General features: G+C 40.2%; 1 protein-coding gene across 1 annotated transcript in view; it reads left to right on the forward strand.

Moving 5' to 3' along the window:
* The first annotated feature begins 459 nt into the window (after positions 1–459).
* The window catches only part of FBXO9 (F-box protein 9), a 32,852-nt gene continuing 10,905 nt past the window's right edge, over positions 460–22,406 (forward strand). Inside the window, exons 1-7 of the mRNA XM_054722416.1 lie at positions 460–832; positions 3,774–3,857; positions 7,062–7,215; positions 12,470–12,529; positions 13,896–13,995; positions 16,197–16,327; positions 17,346–17,460. Of these exons, the coding sequence (XP_054578391.1) occupies positions 830–832; positions 3,774–3,857; positions 7,062–7,215; positions 12,470–12,529; positions 13,896–13,995; positions 16,197–16,327; positions 17,346–17,460 (647 nt within the window). The 5' untranslated portion in view covers positions 460–829. The remainder of the gene's footprint in view (positions 833–3,773; positions 3,858–7,061; positions 7,216–12,469; positions 12,530–13,895; positions 13,996–16,196; positions 16,328–17,345; positions 17,461–22,406) is intronic.

The following is a 22,406-nucleotide window of genomic DNA, read 5'->3' on the forward strand; positions in this document are numbered from 1 at the left end:
GGGACAGCCCCGAGCGCTAGTTGGATGCTCATTAAGGCTACTTGCCATAGGGTCTCAACCCTTAACGAGTTACATTTTATTTTTAAGATTTAAATTCTTATTGTTTAAAGTATTACATATGTCCCCTTTCCCCCCCATTGACCCCTTCTAGCCCGCCCCCCTCACCCCCCGCCCCAGGCCCTCACCACCTTATTGTCAGTATCCATGGGTTATATGCATACGAGTTCTTCGGTTGATCTCTACCCACCCACCCACCCCTTGAGTTACATTTTTGAGATACTGGTTTTTCAACTTTGCATAAATGTTCCCTGAGCCGAATAAGTGGGTTGAGTTGGGGGGACGGTCCGCAAATTGGTGACCTCTCGCCTAGTTTTGGCCTCGCGCACACAGTAGGCCCACGCCCCCTCGTCCGCCCGAGCCTCCCACGCAGGCGGCGGCGGGGCACTGCGCATGCTCGGCGCGGCGGCGCAGCTTTCCGCAGCGGAGGGGTTGGCTCTGCGGCGGCGTGTGGGGTCTTCAGTAGGGCGGACGCTCTGGTTCCCGCACAGTCTCCGGCCTCCGCTAGCGACGGGCATCTCTCCGCTCCTCGCGTCCCCGGCCGCCGCTCCAGCGCGCCCCGATCTGGCCCCCGATCCCGCGAAGATGGCTGCCGTACGCCGGGCCCGCAGTTACCGCCGCTGCCTGGTGCGCTACTCCGACCGAGAACTCTGCTAAGCCCTCTGCAGTAGACAGGCAGGAGTAGACACCCGGACACCCAGCACACCTCCTCGGGGGACGGTGCAGAGGGGGCGCGGAGAGCCCCTCGACCGCGGCCGGCCGGCCCGCCAGCATGGTAACCTGAGGAGGGGGTCGGGGGGTCCTGCGAGGCGGGGGTGCGGTGTGCCCGAGGGGGTGCGGGGTGCCCGAGGGGGTGCGGGGTGCCGAGGGGCCAGGCCTGCGGGGAGGAGCCCTGAGGGAGCAGGCAGGGGCTGGGCGGAGTGGGAGCTGCACGGCCGCTACCCTTTTTATAGGACCTCTGGCCTGGGGAGTGGAGGGGTGCCGGCCCCGAGCACGCCCCGGGGCTTTCTTCCTGCTGCACCCTCAGCCGGGGTCGGTGTGAGGAGAGTGGGTTTGCAGGACGGCCGAGGAAAATGCCTCTTCTCGGCTCGCTGAGGACCCTGAACCAATCTCGCTCCTCTCGAGGGGTTTTATCAAAAGCATTGAGCCTAGATCGAGGTGAGCCGGCGCCGCATCTGGAATCCGGAGGGAGCCCTGGCAAACGGAGGCACTTGTTGATTGCTGCCCCTCTGCAAAGCCGTGCCCACGGGGAGGCCTGGGTTTCGGGCGCATCTGCCCCGTGACGCGGCAGTGCCCTGGATAGGATGCTGGCAGGCGGGCCAGGCGGCGTGGGGTTGGGAGGATTTTTTGTCTCACCTCTCAGCAGCGAGGGCCTGAGAAGCGGCGGTGCGGTGCAAGTGGAGAGACGGAGCTAAGCTCCAGAAATTGACAAGGCAAATTCCATAGGACTATTTCAGGCGGGACTAGGTCCTCTCTGCCCTGCGCTGCCTTGCTTTGGCTTGAAATCATGGTCCGTCCGAGCAACTGATCTCTAGGGTTGCATGACTCAAGAGTGAAATGATACCAAAGTAATTAGCTTACAGTAGACACTCAAATATTTATGGAATAAGTGAGTGGCTGAATTATTTGATTTTATTCATCTGGATAGGAAAAGCAGTAATTGACCATGCTCCTAAACTTTCAGAATTGGTTCTCTGGCCAGGATTAAGCATTTAACTTTTTTTATTTCATTAATCCCACGTGTGAAACAGGAGTTAAATGATGAAGGCACGGGCTACCCAAGTGAAAGGTGAGGTTTAGGTCACACTCAATTAGGAAAAACTAAGTGAAAATCTCGGATGACAGGTGAGAGGACCTGCTTATTTCAAGTGGTATTTGAATTGAAAAATGTAGTAAAACCCAAATGGATAGTTGCTCGTTTTTGCCATACTGTCGCAATCAAAGTAATGATGGATTAAAACTCTGTGATAGCACAGGAGCTCAGGGAAGAAGAAAGATGCCATCTGTATTATAGGTTTCCTGTTTCCTCATTCTTGAGAAATGCATTATATAGCCACATGGCATTTTATTTGTTAATTCAACCGATTTTTTTTGAGCACCTGTTATCAGCCTGGCATAGTGCTAGACCCTGGTACAATACCAGAGCTTCAGTATAACCAAAACTGTAAGGTGATTTGCGGTAAACTTTTAATCATAGAATGTCAGAACAAGGGACAAACAAGTTGTGTCATGATAACAAGCAGAAGTGTAATGAAAAGAGGCAATTAAAAGGATCAGCAAATGCCCTCGACTGGGATGATTCCTGAGCTGAATCTTGAAGGATGAGTAGCCAAGTGAGGAAGGAACAGCAGTCATTCCAGCCGTCATTCAAGCAGCATACGCAGGAGCAGGGATCTGGAGAGAGCAGGGGGAAGTGTTGAAGTCAGTTTAGTGTGACCACGAGGCCCTAGGTAGAGAAAGCTGTTCCCTGGGTACCCTAGGGGACCCAGATTCCCTTGTAATTAGCTGTTCTTAGAGTTTACAATAATAAAGCAGGCTCTTACTTGAGAAGAAATACATTTCTCAATGGGATCTATAAATTCACAGTTCTTTCTTGTGTATTTTCCTATCAGTGATGTTCTTAGTACGGAAAGCTCCCAGCTTAGGACTCAGAAGAAGAAATGTATTGCGTAAATTTTCCAGTTTCTGGAAATGTGTCCGAGTTTTGGCCTCTTTTACTTATTTCTTTGCTGATTTAGCTTTTACAGTGTGCCAAGCACTTTATCATATACGAACTGGTTCAAGTCTTAAAGGCACCCCTGCTTGAAGTCTGGTTCGCAGAGATAAGATAGGAAGCTAGGCTTATTTATGTTGCACTACAGAGTAGTTCTAGTACATAACTAGTTACAGTACTCCAAGATATGTGCTAATACAAACATTTTCCCCCCCCTGGAAACAAATTACAACTAAAATGGGCAATTGTGAAACTTAACATCTTTGGAATGAGTAAAATTAAATAGGTTTTATTATTTTTTTCTAACCTTCAAGGTCATTTCCCTGATTGCCACATTTCTCTGTAGGACTGTCCACAATAAGTATTAAGCAAGTCCCATTTGCTAATAAGTCTGTTACTTAACAGACTGAACCTAGGCAACATTTCATCTTCACTGGAAGGTAGGGTTCAGTTTAATTTAGCAAACATTTATTGAGAAAAGAAGAATAAAATGAAATTGATCTGAGACTTCTGTTAAGCTCCAAACCATGCACAGTCATGCCAGTCCTGCTTTATTCCATTTTAAATTAATCCAATATATAAAAATCTGGATTTATAAACTAGAAGAGGCTTCTTTACAAAGAACATTTCACTGTTACATGTCCTTGATTTATGAGCTTTCCTAGTGCATTTAAAACGTTAAGAAGAAGAAAAAGTCATACACATTAATATGCCAGTGTGTGTAAAAGAAGGAACATCTATATATGGATTAAGTACATCATCTTTTAAGTGATCTGTGAAACAAAAACTATTTGCTGAACTCTATACCACAACTGAATGTTATTTTCCAAAGCATAGTTGTTCTTTTTAACCACCTACCAAAATATTTAAAACTAGAGCCTGTGAGGAAAGTATCTAGAGAATAGCAACTTTATATTTCATTGGGCGAGTAGCTAAATAAATAGGTGTAGATTTCAAAGAGAAACTGATGTTGATTATTTGTTTCCCTCCTTTCCCCCTATAGGCAGAAGCTGAGGAAGATTGTCATTCTGATCTGATCAGACAAGATGATGATGAACACGAAAGCCCTGCGGAAACAGATCTGCAGGCATGTTTCTCCATTATATATTTAATTCTTATTCCATTGCTTTCCAAACATAAACGGCAGTTGGTCATAATTGTGAATATCTATAGGTTTCTTTGCATTGGATTTAACTGTATTTTTATACTGGTTTATAGAATGCTTAAATTATAACTATGTTATAGATTTCTTTTTTTCTGTAAAAAGATGTATCAGTAATTGCTGCTGTGTAGTTCAGTATATGGGTTTAAAGTATGCAAACCTAGGCTTAAGTCATGACTTAAAACCCATCAACTCAAAGAAAAACATTGACAGATTTGACCACCTAACATTTTTAAACCTATATATAGCAAAAGACATCGTAAATCTGTCAAAAGAGAAATAATCAACTGTAAAAACTACCACATATGGGCAGAGGTTTGATAGCCTCAGTATATAAGATATCTTAAAAATCAGCAAGAGGAACACAAGGTAGAAATATATGAATGGACAACTAATGGAAAAAATAATATGAATGGCTATTAAAAATTTGAAAAGATAACTAGCCCCATTAATAATTAAAAAAATACAAATTAAATCTACACTTTTTTTTAAATGATCAGATTGGTGGTGAATAATGCCCACTGCCATCCAGGCTATGAGAACACTGATGCAGTATACATGAAAGTGTAATTGCTACAACTTTTTTGAAAGGCAGAGTAACAATATGGGTCAAAATGAGAAACATACATTCCCTTTGAACCAGTAATTCTGCTTCCAGGAAATTAATCCTAAAGAATCATGGAGAAAGTGAGTAAATATACATGTACAGAAATGTTTATATGGAAAAAGGGAATACAACCTAAGTATCTATCACTTGTGTTAAATAATGATGCATCCATACAGTGAAATACACAGCAGCCATTTAAAAGAATGGGGTAAATCTTTGTGTATTGAAATAGAAAAATATTCATTGTAATTTGTTAAGTGCATCTTACTGAATTCTTAAGCTTTATAATATTAATTTGGAATGCATCATCTAGTAAATATTAAGAGTTCTGCTAAAGATTCTTGAGGTTGGAGGTATACATGTTAAATGTAGGAAGGTGGGATCCCAAAGAAAAGCAGTGTACAGAATAGAGAGAAAAAATATTTCAGAAACATTATTTATATATATAACTAGAGGTCCAGTGCACGATTGAAATAGTGCGAGGAGGCACCCCGCGGGGGGCCGGGACCCGCGCCTGACTCGCAGCGTCCCCCGGCCCCCTGCCTGTGTCCACTCTGGCGCCGCCCGAGCCACCGCACCAGCTCGGGCAAACCCCCCTGTCTCTGTCCCCGTCTTCGCTCTGGGCCTCACCTGCGTGCACAACCTCCTCCTGTCTGGTTGTGACCCGTTACAGAGTCCTGGCCTAATTTGCATATCACCTCTTTATAATATAGAATTTTTAAAAGCCAGGACGAATACACAATCCTATTGGCAATGGCCTTCTCTGGGAGGAAGGCATCTTGGTTGGGTTCCCTAGAAAGCAAACTTGGAGATGGAGAGTACCATGTAGGAGGTATTTAAAGCAGTACTCTAGGAGGTATTTAAAGCAGTACTCTTGGAATCAACACTGTTTTGTCACCTCACAGGGAAGGAGGGAAGCCAGAGTTGGGGGGAGTTGAGCTGCTGTGCAGTTTTTTTTTAAATATATTTTATTGCTTTTTCACAGAGAGGAAGGGAGAGGGATAGAGAGCTAGAAACATCGATGAGAGAGAGAGACATCGACCAGCTGCCTCCTGCACACCCCCCACCGGGGGATGTGCCCGCAACCAATGTACATGCCCTTGACCGGAATCGAACCTGGGACCCTCCAGTCCGCAGACCAACGCTCTATCCACTGAGCCAAACCGGTTTCGGCTGCTGTGCAGTCTTAATGGACCACCTTCATTATTCCTGTGGAAGTTCTGAGGATGGAAGAACCTTTGAGAGTCTAGCTTTTTCAGTCACTGATTACTTTCATCGATGTATCATTGGGTAGGAATCACCTGGGAAGGGAGTATGATCTTGCTGAAGCAATACCCCAAAAAGGGCTAACAGCTGAGGGAATCCCAGCATTTGGGGGATGTGGCAGCACAGCACAGTCCACCACACAGGGGACTTCACTTATCCTGTATTTTAAAAAGATTAATGATATGTATTTGAAAATATATTTTCTTATTAAAAAAGAGAAGGGTTGTTAACAGATAACGTTGGGTTTGCATACAGAAATTTTAGCAGCACTCAACATCTGCTAGATGGTGTATTCCAAGGAAACAAATGTTTGAAAGCATCTAAGTTGAGTGCCTAAGTGATGGTGTATATTTAACTTGTTTTTCCCATACCATTAGATTTTTTTCTGTGTAAACAATCTTATTTTAGGCAAATTTTCATTATTTCTTTCAAGTCTTAAGCAGAAAATTATTTTAGAATAGGCATTTATTAACTTAGTAATTTAAAAGAGTGTTTTCTGATTTTGGGGGGGAAAAATACACACACACACACACACACACACACACACACACACACACACACATTAGGGGGCCAGTACACAAATTTGTGCACCTTGAAAGGAACTGTGAGCCTCGAGGCTGCAGTGGGCACAGAGGCAGGTCTCAGCCCATCCTCTGCGCCCCCACCTGGCCCTTCCTATGTGGCCCTCACTCCCGCTGCTGCTGCTCCCACGCACTGAAGGTGCCAGCCCCGCTTTTCCCCCTGACAGCACGGAGCAATTGGGGCCGGCACTGTCAGCAGGTGCGAGCGGCAGCTGCTGCCCTGATTGCCCCTCAGGAGCAGGGGGAGGTGGAGAAGCCCTCAGGGAGATTGGGGCTGGCAGCTGCCACTCGCACCCACTGACAGCACTGAGCACTAGCAGCAGGTGCAAGCGGCTGTCAGTGGGTGCGAGCAGCGGCTCTGGCACCAGCTGCAGGTGTGAGCACCAGGCAGGACCATGGTGCGCAGGAGCAGAGAATTTTCAGTAACCACCAGAGGCTCGCCCTGGCACCCCACCTTGGTCTGGAGCCCCTGCTCACCTGCTCCACCATCCTGCTGCAGCTGATGCCTGCCATGTTCCATGCATGCTCCCTGGTGGTCAGTGCATGTCATAGCAACCCTTCAGTCTATTTGCATATTAGTTTTTTATATAGAGAGGTATGTAAGACCTATTGACAAATTGTTCCCAAGTTGAGCTACTCTTTCTAGAGGAGTCCTAAAATGTTTTTCTCCTCTAGGCACAACTCCAGATGTTCAGAGCTCAGTGGATGTTTGAACTTGCCCCAGGCGTAGGCTCTGGCAATTTAGAAACTCGATCTGGCAGAGCAGCAAGAAGCTCTTTTCTGAAAGCAGCAGACACCAAAGGAAAGCAAGAACTGGCAAAAGAAGAAAAGTTAAGTATTATGGACATCATACTTGGAAAAAACTTTGACAAGTATACCAGTTTATCCATCCCGCACTTCTAGGTTCTTTGGGTGATATCACCACTCCTTATGGGCTTCTTTTCTGCAGGTACACTATATTCATGGACCTGTCTTTGATAATTTATAGATCCCTGAGATTCACTTGGTCTCTTAGAGGTTGATGCCTCTGAATTTATTACAGAAGGGCAAAAAATTATTCACATGTTAACATCTTTTCAAAGGTCTTAATGCAGTATTTTGTTATATTTTGAATTAAACAAATTTATAATGATGCATTAATCACATCCTTATTTTGGAAAATTTTCAAAGTGCTCCCACTGGAAAAATTTTTAATGCTGTCTGATTGTTTACTTCTTTTCTATTACGTATTCACATGAAGTGGGCACAGCACCCCATCTTACTTTTCATTATTCTCCTATACCACAGAAGCTGTCATCTTTATACCATCAGATCCAAGTTTTTATTTACAAGTAATTTGCCATTAAATAATTGACATTACCATGATAACTAAAAACTTCCATATTCATTTTGTTTTAATTTTTATGTTTTTATTAAATTGACGGGGGTGATATTGCTCAACATGATCATATAGGTTTCAGGAGTGGGTTTCTATGTTACAAGATCTGTGTATTGCACCATGTGCCCACCACCCAAAGTCAAATATTTTCCTGTCACCATATAATAGGACCCTTGTTTTAATTTTAAAATAATTACAGATTCACAGGTACAGGGAAATCTTCTGTACTCTTTTCCCATTCTCCCTCAATGGTGATGTCTTACATAGTTATAATACTAGGAAATATACATTGGTACAATGCATAGGGCTTATTCAGATTTCCTAGATTTAGAAGCACTTTTGTGTGTGTATGCAAATAAATAGTTCTGTGGAATTTTATTAATGTGAAGCTTCATGTAACCACTACCACAATCAAGATACAGAATCATCTTGTCACCACAAGGCAACCTGTTGCTATACCTTTACAGTTACACTCTCTCATCTCTCCCTCTTCCCCAGCCATTCCTAACTACTGACAACAACTGATCTATTCTCCATTTCTATAACTTTAGTATTTTTTTAAATCTTATTGTTGAGAGTATTACAGATGTCCCCCATTTTCCCCCTTTGCCCCCTCCATCCATCTCCCACCCCATCCTGGGCCTTCACCTGTCTATTGTCTGTGTCCATGGACTATGACTAATTTGTACTTGTAAATCCCTTATCCTTTTTCATTCATCCCTCTAACTTTCCTCCCATCTGGTAACTGTCACAATGTTGTCTGTATCTATGAGTCTGTTTCTGTTCTACTTGTTCATTTATTTTGATTTTTTAGATTCAATTGTTGATAGATATGTATTTATCACCATTTCATTGTTCATATTTTTTATCTTGTTCTTCTTCTTAAAAAAGACCCTTTAACATTTCATGTAATACTGGTTTGGTGGTGATGTAATACTGGTTTCCTATATCTTTTTATTGTCTGTGAAGCTCTTTATCTGACCTTCAATTCTAAATGATAGCTTTGCTGGGTAGAGTAATCTCGGTTATAGGTCCTTGCTTTCATCACTTTGAATATTTCTTGCTACTCCCTTCTAGCCTGCAAAGTTTCTGTTGAGAAATCAGCTGACAGTCATATGGGTGCTTCCTTATCGGTAACTAACTGCTTTTCTCTTGCTGCTTTTAAGATTCTCTCTTTGTCTTTAATCTTTGGCATTTTAATTATGATATGCCTTGGTGTGGGCCTCTTTGGGTTCATCTTGTTTGGGTCTCTCTGTGCTTCCTGATTGTATGTCTGTTTCTTTCACTAGGTAAGGGAAGTTTTTTGTCATCGTTTTTTCAAGTAGGTTTTCAATTTCTTGCTCCCTTTCTTCTCCTTCCAGCACCTCCATGATACAAATGTTGGTACACTTGAAGTTGTCCAAGGGGCTCCTTACACTATCTTCATATTTTTGGATTCTTTTTTCTTTCTGGTCTTCTGATTGGGTGTTTTTTGCTTTCTTATATTCCAGATTCTTGATTTGATTCTCAGCGTCCTCTACTCTACTATTGAATCCCTGTAAATTATTCTTTATTTCAGTAGTGTATCCTTCATTTCTGACTGGTCATTTTTTTATGTTATTGATGTTCTCACTAAGGTCCTTGAAGTTCTCACTAAAGTTTCTTGAGCATCTCTATAACCATTGTTTTGAACTCTGTATCTGGTAGTTTCCTTGCTTCTATTTTATTCAGTTATTTTTCTGGATATTTCCTCTGTTCTTTCATTTGTGGCATGTTTCTTTGTCTCCACATTTTGGCTGCTTTCCTGTGTCTGTTTTTATATATTAGGTAGATTTACTATGTAGCCAGGACTTGGTAGAGTGACCTTGTGTATGTAGTAGATGTCCTGTAGGGCCCAGTGGCTCAGCTCCCCAGTCACCTGAGCTGGGCGCTTCAGGTATGCCTTTGTGTGAGCTGTGCACTGTCATATTGTAGTTGAACATTGATTGATGTAGGTGTCACTGGGAGGGATTGATCCGCAAGCCAGTCAGTTGTGAGGATTGGCTGCAACTACAGCAGAAGAGTTGCTATGCAGGAACCAACCTATGGAGCTCTGGACTTGCTTCAGTGGGGCTTTGGTGCTCACCGAGTCTGCCCCTTGAGTGTGTCACTTGTGGAGGTAGTAGAGTTGTAATCCAGAGTGGTCAAAACTGACCACCAGGTGCACTGGTTCTGGAGCCTCCTGGGAGGTACAAAGTCAGTCATTCCCTGTGCCCTGCCTGGGGCTACCCAGCATGAACTACAAAGCAATCTACAGATGGTTTCTACTTGTATTGGGCTTGGAGGTGTCCCATAGAGGCTGAGCTGTGAATCAAGGTGGACTGCCACTAGTGCCAGGCCTGGGGCCACTTACTGAGAGGTACGGGGCATGCTGAGGCCTTCTGCTGCTTGTTTGAGAGATTTTAGGAAAGTCTGAAGCATGAAGCCAGTTATATGGAAAAGGCACTGCAAATGGCTTGGTTGAGCCTGCAAGTAGGGAGCGGTGGGGTTTCAAGGAATCACCAGAGCAGGGCAAAAAGTGTGAGCCAGGTTGATGGAGATTCAGATATGGCACTGGCCTGTCGCTCTGTGGTGGAGGGATCTCAGCAAAGAAGCAATGGCCTCTGCCAGCACTTCTGTCTGGGAGAAAGTTGCCTCTTCAGCTCTTGCCCTGATTCCACACAAGTTAGTTCCTTCCTGAATGTCCCAGGTTCCTTTCAAGCTGCTGCTCTAGTGCTGGAGCTCAGAGGGAGGGAGTCCATGCATGGGTTCTTTTTTTTTTTTTTTTTCATGCATGGGTTCTTTAAGAGGAGCTGCCCGAGGCCAGCAGCCTCCATGTCACTCAGCCACAATCCCTTCTGGTTTTTACAGTCCAAAATTACAGGGGCTTCTCTTCCTAGCACTGGAACCCTGGGCTGGGGGGCCTGGTGTGGGACCGGGACCCCTCGCTCCTCAGGGAAATCTCCACAGCCAAGATATCCCTCCGGATTTTAAACCACCATATGTGGCATATGTGGGAGTGGGACCAACCGGTTCACAATTCACCCCACATCTCCACCCCTCCTACCAGTCTTGATATACTGCTTCTTCAATTCCCTAGTTAGTTGTAGGACTTCCTTTCAGCTAGATTTCAGGTGGTTCTGAATGATGATTGTTTTAGTTGTAAGTTTGATGTGGTTGTGGAAGATGGCAAATACCATGTTTACCTACATCATCATCTTGACTCGCAGCATATAATTTTAATATTTAAAAATACTATATAAGTGGAACCATACACTTTTGAGCTTGGCATAATTCCTTTAAGATCCGTTAAAGTTGTGTGTATAAAAAGTTTGTTCCTTTTTATTGCTCAGTAGTATTACATGTTATGGATACCCAATTTCTTTAACTATCTACCAGTTGAAGGACATTTGGGTTGTTTCCAGTGTTTGGCTGTTATGTGTGGAGCTGATGTGACTATTCATGTGCAGGTTTTGTATGAATATAAGTTTTCATTTCTTTGGCCTAAGAGTATAATTTCTAGATAAGTGCATATTTGGTTAAAAGAAACTGCCATAGTCCCACAGGTGTGTTTTTGGCTGAGCATCATCCTGTGAACCTAGAGGTCACTGGTTCGATTCCCAGTCAGGACTTGATCCCCCAGTAGGGAGCATGCAGAAGGCAGCTGATTGATGTTTCTCTCCCATGGATGTTTCTCTCTCTCTCTCCTTTCCCTTCCTCTCTCTCTAAAACCAATTATATATATAGTGCACCTTTAAAACTGAATATTTTAACTTATATATATGTATGTATGAAACTGCCCAACTGTTTTACAGAGTGTTTGTACCATTTTATGTTCCCTAAGCCATGTACGAGTGATCCAGTGTCTCTGCATCCTTGTCAGCATTTGGTGTGTCGTTACTTTTTGATTTTAGCCATTCTGATAGGTGTATAGTAATACTTCATTGTACTTTTTTAAAATACATTTTTATTTCAGAGAGGAAGGGAGAGGGAGAGACAGAAACATTAATGATGAAAGAGAATCATTGATTGGCTGCCTCTTGCACGCCCTCTACAGGGGATCGAGCCCACAACCCAGACATCTGCCCAGACCAGAATCAAACTATGACCTCCTAGTTCATGAGTCCATGCTCAACCACTGAGCTACACTGGCTGGGTCACATCATTTTAATTTTAATTTGTATTTTCCTAATGTCTAATGGTGCTGTTTTCATGTGCTATTTCCAGCTTTTATATCCTCTCTGTGAAATGTTGGTTTATCTTTTCTAATTAGATTGCTTATGTTTTCAGTGTTGAGTTTTGAGAGTTTATTTTGTTTTCTGAATGCTTTCTCTCAGGTTATAGTTTGTCTTTCCATCTTCTTTAACAGAATATTTTGCAGAACACGTTTTTAACTTTGATGAGGTCCAATTTATCAGCTTTTATGGCTTGTGTTTTTGGTGTGAAGTATAAGAATTTTGCTTACTGCTAGGTCTCCAAGATTTTCTTTTATCATTTTTTTTTCTGAAAGTTTAAAAAATTTTAATGTAAGTCAATGATCACATTCAAATTAATTTTTATGTAAGATGTGAGGTTTAGGTCGAGGTTTGTTATTTTGCCTATGGATGTCCAGTTGTTCTAGCACCATTTGTTGAGAGGACTATTCTCTGCTATTCATACTCATTTTTAATACTGATTTTCAAAATATTTTTCCACCGTTTATTTTTATAGGCTCGAGAACTCTTCCTAAAAGCAGTAGAAGAAGAACAAAATGGAGCTCTCTATGAAGGTAAAAATTCAGGGTCATACTATCATGACATTTCTGGATAATGACTCTGTTACTGAGAAATTTTTTTACTAGAATATATTTGGTATAGAACATCAGTCTCCCTATATTTGAAATTGGTTCTTAAACTATCAAAAATAAAAATTTTACTTCTATATAACCTTACTCTTTTCAAAAAAAAATATTGCTGGGAGATATAATATTGATAGGATGAATAAAATGACTTTTTTAATATTTAGTTTTTAATATTCTTCATTATTAAAGTCTTTAAAATATTACTAGTTATTTAAAAATATACTTCTTCTATAATGGGGAAATATTAAGGATCCATTGAGGAACATATTTTCTAAGTTCTAATTTATGTTATCTGTCAAGTAATAACCTTTAACTTTGTTTCTATTAGTAGGCTAATAGAAATACATAAGTAAACACAGTGATGAGGCTACTTACCATATTATGTTTGTATTTGGGCTTTTATTTTGTCATAGTAAAGCTAATAATTGGGGCACAGGAAATATTCTTTTGTTCGGAGCCCTTGAATATGCCCTTAAAATGACATTTTCAGAATTATTGCATTATTGGCAAATTTCTTCTAGTGATATTTGTCACCTTGAGATATTAAAAGGGTCCAATTAATATCTCTCTATAGTCTTAATTAGTTTGAAAAATTCCCACCTCCACTTAGTGTATAGTGATTCACACAGAGTAAAAAAAACATGGCAGAGTGTACTGAATTAAATAGACTTCATCTAGTTGGCCTCTATAGCCCCACGTTCTATTGGTATATCACTGTGTAAGATATTATCAAATATTATAACTCTAAACCCCAGGCCAGGAGATTTATTTGAAACAAAACAAAAAGAGGTTTTAAAGGTTATTTAGCTAAATAAGAGGCAGCTGGACTAAAGTTGGATTTGAAGAATAAATTTGAAAAAACTCTTCTCTTTATTCCACCCACTAGGGAGCATTTGATTTTCCTTAATTCTGTGTTTTAGAAAGAAAAATTTACTTAAAAGTTTTTTTGTTGGGGCTATAGCAGTTGCATTTTCAAAGTTTGAAGAAAGACAGCTACATAAGATCACTTCTGACAATACATAAGAGGCCGAGGAAAATGATGGGAAGGGCTAAAAGACCAGTAAAATGCAACACCTTAAGTTTCTGTAACATGTTAGCTTTAGGGAGAAGAAAGATTATTTCTGAGTAGTAAGGTTTAGAAATAAGTTTGTTCACTGAACTACTGTGGCATGTAGATAAAGGGAATTTGGCTGTTTGTAAAGAAAGTTACCAAACTAAACCACAGTTAAGGGTAATCAAAGGAAATGACAAAAATGTGTGGTCATAGCTAATTTAGCTTTATTTCTTCTTTTAGCCATCAAGTTTTATCGTAGGGCTATGCAACTTGTACCTGATATAGAGTTCAAGATTACTTATACCCGGTCTCCAGATGGTGATGGCGTTGGAAACAGCTAGTGCGTATATAATTTGATAGACAGTAATACATAGAGTTTGTTAAAGTTAAGCATCTTTGGCCTGTTGACTCTTAACATGATAAGAAGATGGTACTTTTCTCTTAAGTCATATAGTGTTTAGTATAAAGACTTGTTGATAAAGTTATAGAAATTTTTAATTAGGGAAATTTAATATTAAAATATAGAAATGCACATTTTAAATAGACACAACAGAAATAAGGTGATGAAAGAATTGTTTTATAAAAGCAGTGATTATTGAAAGGAGTAAATTACAGGGCATATTTCAACTTTTTGAAACCTATTTAAAGTCAAGACTATTAAAATGTAATTAAGCCAGAATTGCAAAGTGTTAATAACTGCTGAAATAGGGTTTCATTACACTAGTCTTTCTCCTTTTGTATATGTTTGAAACTATAAATTTTTACTTACAAGGGAGTTTTTCATTTTATTAGGAAAATGCTGAATTATAACAAGACTTAGTTTATTATTCCTTAAGGTATGTAGGTGGAATATCATTAATTGTAACATTGGTTTAAAAGCACAGGTGCAGGATATAAGCAATCACCAAATAAACCATATTTCATTGGATAGACCTAGCTCTTGAGTCAGCCGTGATGGTTTTATATGATAAAGATCAAGAGAATATATTTTGAAGTCAGTACTTTTGAAGCTATCTGCAAAACAATTATAAAATTATTTTGGCTCAACCCCTTTATCCCCAGAAGCCCAATTTGCTGATAATAGAAGGGAAGGGAGTCTGAACCCATGAGACAATGTCAGGTTTAAAATGAACAACGCCGTCTGGCTGATGTGAATCAGCGGTTGAGCATCGACCTTTGAACCAGGAGATTGCGGCTCGTGCCCAAGTTGTGGGCTCGATCGCCAGTAGGGGGTGTGCAGGAGGCAGCCAATCAATGATTCATCATTGATGTTTCTATCCCTCCCTTCCTGTCTGAAATCAATAAAAATATATTTTTTAAAAAAGATGAACATCTAGAAAAATAGAGTTTGGGTAATAAGACATTATATTATCTATTATATTACTTCTGCCATGAAATAATTAAGAAATTTCCTTTATCAATAACTTATATTTATTACCAATGCTTGTTAACTGCTTACAGTATTAGCACTTAAGCTTTGGATAAGCCACATTAAAAACATCCCAATGAAGTCATTATTAATCGCCTATTTGAACTTTTCGGCCAATAATATTGTTCAGCAGATTAGACTTAATAGTGTAAGGTAGTTCATACTTAAAAGGTATCATTTGGGCTTTTGCTAAGCCTCTTTAAAATTTGGGTAGAATCATTTGGACCCAGTTCTTAGCCAGTTCTAGAAATAGACTCCAAGTGTTGTTAAGGAAGTTTGTATTAAAACATTAAAGAAGCATTTTTTTCTGTGAAATTCTTTTATACAAACCTAAATGCTATGAAAGTTCTTTAAAGATACATTTGTGTGTTTTTTATCATCATATATAATAAGCCCTAAAAGTCTCTGCTTTTTTTTTTTCTTTGCCTTTTGCAAAACGTTGATAAAGTAGCTCTTGAATTCATTTAGACTCAACCACACTCGCCCTTGGTTGTATTATTGTAAGCTTTTCCTGGTTTCCTAACTTCATCCTCATCTAAGCCATTTGGTACATCTGATCATTTTTAAGGTTACTCTCAACAAAAATGGAACTCTACATGTTTGTTTATATTGGTAGATGATTTGTGGACCCTATTAAAATTGTTTAAGTTACACATTTTCCTCTAAATGTAGGGTGATAAGGCACATCTATTAGAAAACCCTTGGTAAGTACCTCAAATGACATCTGTACAATATATTTGATTTTTATCCAATTAGATGGATTACAGTTACTTTTAAAAGAATATGTTTACATAAGATTTTAAAAATCATGTGAAATTATCTTTTTCATTAACACATGAAATCTCTACAATGAAACTAATAAATCTCAACATTTGTATTCCAAAATTCTAATTCTAATTCTAATTCTGGGTGGGAATTAAATTTGCTGAAGCTTTGTTATGGTACTCCTCTGCAAGGCAGGGCATACTTTTATCACATCAAAGAAAAAAGCAGTAGTTTGCTTTTAAATGACTTTTTATAAAGAAGATTTGAAAATACTATGAAAAATCAGTTACTAAGCTTTCTGTTTGTAGACTGAGGCCCTTAGTGTATTCACCTCCCTCCTTTTGCAGCATTGAAGATAACGATGATGATAGCAAGATGGCAGATCTCTTGTCCTACTTCCAGCAGCAGCTCACGTTTCAGGAGTCTGTGCTCAAACTGTGTCAGCCCGAACTTGAGAGCAGTCAGACTCACATATCAGGTGAGAATTTACGCTTGTTATCAGTCCATGAGAAATACTTTAACCTTAGATTTTAGTCTTCCAAACTTCTGAGGTCAGATAAGATTGGAGATCTAGTTATAATTATGGTTTGTGTATACTGATAAGCATTTCAAAGTTCAAAGTGGATCAGAGTTTGTAGTGCCGTTGTTCAAGGATGCCATACTTTCTTCACTGAAGATCTAAGAGCGTGAGTGTCTTGAGTTGTTGGGGGCTGTCCTAAGAAGATTGAAGGAGTATCATCAGATGTTTCAGCCAAGTTGGACAGTAGTCCTGAGATAAGCTGAATGTTTAAAAATGAATGTTTTTCTTTTCTTTTCATATGTTAAAATATTTCATTTGTTATGGGGGACAATTAGAAATTTTCAAGAAGATGAAAACAACTTTTACTGTTAAATGCAATCACACACACACACACACATATAGTAGATTATTTTTCTAGCACACTTGTTTTATTTATTTATTTACTTATTTTATTTATTTATTTATTTATTAAATATATTTATTGATTTCAGGGAGGAAGAGAGGGAGAGAGAGAGAGAAACATCAATGATGATAATCATTGATTGGCTGCCTCCTGCATGCCCCCCACTGGGGATCGAGCCCGCAACCCAGGCATGTGTCCTGGGCTGGAATCGAACCTGGGACCCTTCAGTCCACAGGCTGCCACTGTATCCACTGAGCTAAGCCGGCGAGGGCTAGCACACTTATTGTAATATATCTTGGTGACAAAAGATCTTCCAAGGGATAGGGGTGCTTTATAAAAGTAGCTTCAGATCTATTCTATACTGGGAAAAAAAACAACAACACACAAAGATATTTGTGTCTTCATGTTAGTAACTATTATTACTTTGGGGTAGTTAAATACACTCATGCTTTATGTCTGAGCAATACTGAAGGTGTGATTCATAAATTTGTAGGAATACATAAAGGTACCTGCCCTGAGAACGTGGCAGTAGGCTGTCAGGAGAGGCACTGAAAGGGTGATTTTCTTTTGCAGTGCTGCCAATGGAGGTCCTGATGTACATCTTCCGATGGGTGGTGTCTAGTGATTTGGATCTCAGATCCTTAGAGCAGTTGTCACAGGTGTGCAGAGGATTCTATATCTGTGCCAGGTACTTACTTTTTTTAAAAACACCTCAGGCAGTGATAAAAGAAGGGATTATGGTCGTTTGCCAGTTTTAATAAAAGAACTTGATTGATGTTCTGGATAAAAGCTATTTTAGAACATTTTGCTGAGCTGTACATATGTGATTTTCTCAAACTACTTAGCATTTAAAGGCTGGAATGCACTGGGTTTCCATGGTATAGAATAATATGTGGAGCAGATACCGTCACACACTTCGATAGAGTAGTTTGCATGCTAGCTTAGCTGATTTAGCAAAGAAATCATGCCAAAAAAATAAAAATAAAAAATACTCAAGCCATTTTCACAGTAACTCTAAACCCATTAAGTGGTAATGATTTAAATTTTGATTGCACTAGAATTTTCTTTTAGCCCATTAAAAATTACCCTATACTTTTGAAATCATGCTGTGTGAAGAATAATCATAGTATAACATCATTTGGGACTGGTAGTCTTTCATGGGCATCTTATGTAAAAACTAGAGGCCCGATGCATGAAGATTCGTGCAAGCGCAGGCCTTCCTTCCCCTGGCTGCCTGCACAGCCTTCGCTCTGGCTGGAGTCGCCTTTCCACCTTCCCACGCTGCCCAGAGGCCCAGAGTGGCTGGGGCAGTGCGGAACGCCTGTGTTGTCACCATGGCAGTGATGCATGTGTCCCGCCCCGACCCGCCCCCGGCCACTTGGCACCTGTGTATGCAAATTAACCAGTCATCTTTGTTGGGTTAATTTGCATACTCGTGATTGGCTGGTGGGTGTCACAAAGGTATGGTCAATTTGCATCTTACTCTTTTATTAGTGTAGATACATACTTAGTCCTTAGCATTTAGAACTTTTTTTGTAACTTTAATTCTTAAATTTTAGATGCACTATTTTTAAATAACCCAATTTCATTTGGAGTCTTGTATTTTGGGTAAAATATTTGAATTGCTTGAAGTCTTTGGTTTTTGGTGATTTTTTTGTATTATTTAAAAAGAACCTATTTAATATCTAGTGGATTACCACCAACCTTTTGAAATTTGGGTCTCTAGCACTGTTCCTCCATTAACTTTTCTTTTGATTATACTTGAGAAAACATAAAGAGGAAGTTTATTAAGAAAACAAATTTTCAGGGATTAAACTTCATATGTTATAAAAGAAAAGTAATTTTTTTAAAATATGCATTGCAACATAAATTTGGAGGGGGTCTCTTTTTTTTAGTCTGGTTCCAATATAAGTAGTTTTACACCTTTAAAACTGAATATTTTAAGTTATAAACGAAGTTAAACACTTTTTGAGTTGTGTAAGAATCATATGACTATTCAATACATCTTTTAACATCACTTTTTGTACTAATCCCATAACAAAAACTCATTGGCACTACTTGTAAAATATATCTCCAGTCTGACCATTTTACTATTTCTCCGAAGTACATTCTAGTTCAGCCACCATTACTTTTTTCTTTTGACCTTCATAGTAGCTTTTTAAATGTTAGATTGGCTATATTTATTAAATATTTGGCTTTACCTGGTAGATTCTTTTTCTCATACTCTTTTATTTCTGCTTATGGCCTTTTCTGCTTAAAGAAGACCCTTCAATATTTATTGTAAAACTGGTTTAATGATGATGAACTCCTTTAGTTTTTGCTTGTCTGGGAAACTCTTTACCTCTCCTTTAAATCTGAATGATAGCTTTGCTGGGTAACTTGATCTAGACTATCAGTTCCTTTCTTGCAGCATTTTAAAGATGACCTTCCACTCCCTTCCAACCGGTAAAGTTGCTGCTAAGAAATCAGCTAATAGCCGTATGGGGTTTCCTTTGTTTGTAACTCATTTTTCTCCTGCTTCCTTTAAGATTGTCTCATTGTCTTTAACTTTTACCATTTAATAACAATATGACTTGATATGGGTCTATTTGGGTCATCTTGCTTGGAACCCTATGTGCTTCCTTGACCTGGAGGTCTGTTTTTTTTTCCCAGGTTAGGAGAATTTTCAGCCATTTCTGTAAATAAGGTTTCTGTTCCTTCCCTCTTTTTCTCCTTCTAGGATCCTTATAATGGGAGTGTTTGAGCACTGGAAATTATCCCAGAGGTCCCTTACACTATCCTTGTGTTTTATAATTTTTTATTTTTGCTGTTCTGATTTATAGATTTCCACTATTCTGTCTTCCAGGTCATTGATCTTTTCTTCTGTATCATGTATTCTGCTGTTGGTTCCTTCATGGTTTTTTATGCCAGTTGTATTCTTCAGGTCTGCCTGTTTATTATACCTTCTCTTTGTAAAAGTTCCCCTGAGTTCCTTTATTCCACACTCAAGTTTGGTGAGCATCCTTATGACCATTTTTTAAAAATTCTTTATAAGGCAAATTACTTGTCTTCATTTCCTTGGAGCTTTTTTTCCTGGGGAATTTTCTTTTTCCTTTATTTGAGAGAGATTCTGTTATTTTTTACTTTCCATGTTTGTTTATATGAATTAGACACAATAGCTATTTCTTCCAGTCTTGAAAAAGTGGCTTTATGTAGAAATGGCCTCTGTATAGGATCTGTGTCCTGGGTGGTTTTGGCAGGCGAGTAGGGTGCTGAGTAGGTGCTAAGGTTTCCAGGGCACTGGTCTACCAAGTTGGAGATGCTCTGGGTGGGGAGGTCAAATGCAGGTAGTAATGCCCTGTTGATCCTGCTTGTTCCCTCATTCAGGGGCAAAATGGGCTTGGGTGATGTGTCTGGGAATGTGCTGCAGTGACCTTGCAGATATGCCAAAGCGCCTGGATAGAGCCCCCGCCCACTCTATGGAAGGGGGACATAAACAATGTCGCTTACTGGCACCTCCGACCCAGAGGGTTCCTGTGGCTCCCCAGCCTTCTTTGTACAGTCTCATGTAGTTTGGTGTAGAATGATACCGGTGTAGGCTTCATTGCCAGGTAGTTTTAAGAAGCTGGTTGGAGTGGGTCAGGTGCATGCAGCACTGGGAGTATTGGCTTGAGAGGTTGGAGGGCTCCCTGCAGAGAAGCCAGAAGGAGCATGTGATGCTGATATCCCTGTTAGCTTCCTTTATTTGGAGGCAAACGGCCCTGGGTAATGTAGCTGGGAGCTCACTGTGGTGATCTTGCAGGTAAGCCCAAGCACCCAAGTAAAGCCCCTGCTCAACCTGTTGAAGTGGCGGGGGACGTAAACATGGCTCTCACCAGCTCCTCCAGCTCAGACAGTTCCCTCAGCTCCCAGAGGGCTCCTGTGGTTTCCCAGTCTTCTCTATTCATCTTTCTTTGCTCATTGTTCAGAAGCTGTTCATTCAGTCCTCAGTTGTCATGCAGGAGTAATTGCTCACTATATATGTGTTTATTTGAGTTTGCTCATGGGAGGGGGTGGGTTCAGCATCCTCTAATGCCACCACCATTTTGGACCTCTCCCAGACTCATCTTTTAAAAGCATAAGTCATGTTCAAAACCCTGCAGTGACCTCTATCTTTTTTTTTCTTTACTGATTAATTTATTACATATGTGTCCTTATCCTCCCATTGGCCCCCTCCTACCCCCCCACTCTTGCCCTCACCCCACTGGTGTCTGTGTACATTGGTTAGGCTTATATGCATGCATACATGTCCTTTGGTTGATTTCTTCCCCTTACCCCCACCCTCCCCTACCTTCCCTCTGAGGTTTGACGGTCTGATTGATGCTTCTCTGTCTCTGGATCTGTTTTTGTTCATCAGTTTATGTTGTTCATTGTATTCCACAAATGAGTGAGATCATGTGATATTTATCTTTCTCTGACTGGCTTATTTCACTTAGCATAATGCTCTCCAGTTCCATCCATGCTATTGCAAATGGTAAGAATTCTTTTTTTACCGCAGCGTAGTATTCCATTGTGTAGATGTACCACAGTTTTTTAATCCACTCATCTGCTAATGGGCACTTAGGCTGTTTCCAAATCTTAGCTATTGTAAATTGTGCTGCTATGAACATAGGGGTGCATATATCCTTTCTGATTGGTGTTTATGGTTTCTTGGGATATATTCCTAGAAGTGGGATCACTGGGTCAAATAGGAGTTCCATTTTTAGTTTTTTGAGGAAACTCCATACTGTTCTCCACAGTGGCTGCACCAGTCTGCATTCCCACCAGCAGTGCACAAGGATTCCTTTTTCTTCGCATCCTCGCCAGCACTTGTCATTTGTTAATTTGTTGATAATAGCCATTCTGGCAGGTGTGAGATGATACTGCATTGTCGTTTTGATTTGCATCTCTCGGATAATTAGTGACTTCGAGCATGTTTTCATGTGTCTCTTGGCCTTCCTTGTGTCCTCTTTTTGAAAAGTATCTATTTAGATTCATTGCCCATTTTTTGATTGGGTTGTTTATCTTCCTTTTGTTAAGTTGTGGCATTCCCTGTAAATGTTGGAGATTAAACCCTTATCGGTGATAACATTGGCAAATATGTTCTCCCATGCAGTGGGCTTTCTTGTTGTTTTGTTGATAGTTTCTTTTGCTGATAGAAGCTTTTTATTTTGATATAGTCCCATTTGTTTATTTTCTCTTTGGTTTCCATTGCCCTAGGAGCTGTATCAGTGAAGATATGCTTTGGTATATGTCTGAGATTTTGCTGCTTGTGGATTCCTCTAAGATTTTTATGGTTTCCCATCTTATGTTTAAGTCCTTTATCCATTTTGAGTTTATTTTTGTGTATGGTGTAAACTGGTGGTCTAGTTTAATTTTTTTTGCATTTATCTGTCCAATTTTCCCAACACCATTTATTGAAGAGACTGTCTTTTTTTAAAAATATATTTTATTGATTTTTTACAGAGAGGAAGAGAGAGGGATAAAGAGTTAGAAACATCGATGAGAGAGAAACATCGATCAGCTGCCTCTTGCACACCCCCTACTGGGGATGTGCCCGCAACCAAGGTACATGCCCTTGACCAGAATCGAACCTGGGACCCTTGAGTCCGAAGGCCGATGCTCTATCCACTGAGC

Source organism: Eptesicus fuscus, chromosome 10 (assembly GCF_027574615.1).
Source record: "Eptesicus fuscus isolate TK198812 chromosome 10, DD_ASM_mEF_20220401, whole genome shotgun sequence".
Classification (NCBI taxonomy): Eukaryota; Metazoa; Chordata; class Mammalia; order Chiroptera; family Vespertilionidae; genus Eptesicus; species Eptesicus fuscus.